The 2,781-nt window shown below is 32.8% G+C and overlaps 1 protein-coding gene across 1 annotated transcript; it reads left to right on the top strand.

Moving 5' to 3' along the window:
• Nucleotides 1-248: 248 nt before the first annotated feature.
• On the top strand, nucleotides 249-1,615 carry LOC112800458 (uncharacterized). Its single transcript, XM_025842740.3, has 2 exons — nucleotides 249-570; nucleotides 688-1,615. Exons 1-2 carry the CDS (start codon nucleotides 435-437, stop codon nucleotides 1,362-1,364), a joined length of 813 nt encoding a protein of 270 aa, XP_025698525.1. The 5' UTR covers nucleotides 249-434; the 3' UTR covers nucleotides 1,365-1,615.
• The last annotated feature ends 1,166 nt before the right edge of the window (nucleotides 1,616-2,781 follow it).

Below are 2,781 nucleotides of genomic sequence, written 5' to 3' on the forward strand. Positions count from 1 at the left end.
ATATCATGATGATGATCCACCATCCATCCACAGCAATAATAATTCAATTATTCCCCGGCATTATATTTTTTTCAGAAATAATATAAGAGAGAGGGGATAGATGGATAGGGTGTATGTATATAATATATTGATAAATAAATGAATGATGAATTATTATAGATATATAGTAGACTTAAAGAAGGACAAGGAGAAAAACATTGATCTACTTCGTCACTGGTATTCCAATTAATCCATATAATAATAATAAAGCTTGTGTTATTTTTCTTACCCAAATACTACACCTTTTAGAAATCCCCAAAAGTCTAAGCCTCAATCTCCTTTTGAATCTCCAGGCTATTTCTTTCTTTACTCGTTCCTCTCCCTCTCACTCTTGTTGCTTTCTATATATATAAGAGCATCCATCATTACCAACATATCAGTTAAGAGAGAGAGAGATGGGAAGAGCACCTTGCTGTGACAAAGCGAACGTGAAGAAAGGGCCATGGTCGCCTGAAGAAGACGCGAAACTCAAGTCTTACATCGAGCAGCACGGCACAGGAGGCAATTGGATCGCCCTCCCTCAGAAGATAGGTATATATATATACATGGATCTTAATATTAAACCACTCTTTCAGCTTAGTACATGACAATAATAAATACTTTCTGGTTATTAATTAATTAATTAATTAACGAATGAATTAATTGCAGGACTTAAGAGATGCGGGAAAAGCTGTCGTCTAAGATGGCTGAATTATCTTCGGCCAAACATTAAACACGGTAGTTTCTCAGAAGAAGAAGACAACATCATCTGCACCCTGTATGTTAGTATTGGAAGCAGGTGGTCTATTATAGCAGCACAGTTACCAGGGCGCACAGACAATGACATCAAGAACTACTGGAACACCAGGCTCAAGAAGAAGCTCCTTGCAAAGCAAAGGAAACTAGACCAACCTCCTCCTATTCCTTATTGCAATTCCTCTTCTAATTCTTCTTCTTCTTCTTCAGTTCCACAACTAGTAGTACCACCTGCACCGCCTTCCATCCACGACTACGATCTCACCTCCCTCATATCCTCCTTCCCACAGCAACACCACCTTTATCCACCGCCAAATATGTATCACCATCAGCAAGGCTTTGAAAGCTTATTGATAGATGATGATTTGAGCCATCTCATGGCGTGTGTAGTGAGTAATAATCAACAAATGGAAGTGCAGCAGGGTTTTTATGGCAGCACGACTTCAACAGAGAGCACTACTACTACTAGTTGGGGACCTGATATGACCTCTCTCGTTAACTACTCATCACCACCACCACCACCACCACCTTTGCTTTATCAAGATGACGCTTCACCTGCTTCTAGGTACTTTGGAATGCAAATGCTATAACATACATATACATACATAACGCTTTTGTTTCTTTAGGGGGTGCTGTAAATCAATTTCATTTAATATGTACCGCTACAATTGCATAAATAATTAAGATTTAAGAAAAGAAATGTATCCGACAAAACCCTAAATCAGTTTATCACTTTCATGGACGACAGCTTTTGTGGCTCTTACTGTTTTTGGCTACATATATATGTATAGCCTTATATATATGGATGTTTACGGAATAAAGAATCTTAGTTATAGTTATATATATACCACTACTGGAGTTCATATAATTATTTCTGCTTGAAAAAAAGAAAATGAGTTTCTCCCATCCGTCGCTGAAATACATGATGATGATGATGATGATTGAATTGTAGCTTTCAGAAAGTTCTTCTGAAACGGGAAGCAAAAGGCTGTGGGAAAATTTGAAAGGTGCTTAGCGGTTTTGGCAGTGACTTGGTAAGCTTTTAGCAAAGAAAGAATAAAAAAGTGGCAGCATTCTTTTATAGTTTTCTTAATGTCTTATATATTTAGTAGCCATACATCTCATGTGACTCCAATTCAAGTAGATCGAATACGAGACACCTTTAAGTCTCTCATTATATTCTTGCCTCATATACAATCCATATCTCATGAAAACAACACTACCCTTCTTATTAATTATTGGAAAAGTCTAGCGTCTAGCAATTTTATTAAATTTTGACAAGTATGTAATTAGTAAAAGAAAAATGAATAATTCTACATCATTGGATAAAATCTTAAACCATTAAAAACATCATCGATCGATAGTTATTTAATGATTACAAATCACAAAAATTACTGACTCTAACACTCTTCTTAATTATTAGCTTGCTTGCTTTCCAACTTCAATCGTAGTTAATAACATTATTTTAAAACATATAACCATTTATTTGCTTATATTTTTGAAAAAAATAATTTTATAATATAATATTTAAATTTTTATGACCTGAAAAGTTTACAATTTGATATCTAATGATATTTTCAAATAAAAAAATAACATAATATAAATAAAAAATTTTATACAAAAATCTACATAAACAAATAAGATCTTATATTAAAAAATTGTACTAATAATAAAGATATAACTAATTAAATTAAAAAAGTAAGTATAAGCAAAAATAGAGTTTTAGTTGATAAAATTAATTTATTTGTATAATATTAAAAATAGTTTCCATCGTTCATTAATAATAGTTCACATCCGTTATTTGGCACATGTTTTCACTCCAAAACTACCATATGAACGTGATAAGCGAATATTTGAGCACATATCTGTATTCATAAAAATTAATTTGAGTTGATGTAATAATTAATTCACTAATCTTTAATCTATTGAGTTAGAGAATACTGTGAAAAACAATATATATATATAAACTATATGGCTGGCTGTATTGGGTTACTATATGAAGTTATT

The sequence above is a fragment of the Arachis hypogaea genome, chromosome 5 (genome assembly GCF_003086295.3).
Source record: "Arachis hypogaea cultivar Tifrunner chromosome 5, arahy.Tifrunner.gnm2.J5K5, whole genome shotgun sequence".
Classification (NCBI taxonomy): Eukaryota; Viridiplantae; Streptophyta; class Magnoliopsida; order Fabales; family Fabaceae; genus Arachis; species Arachis hypogaea.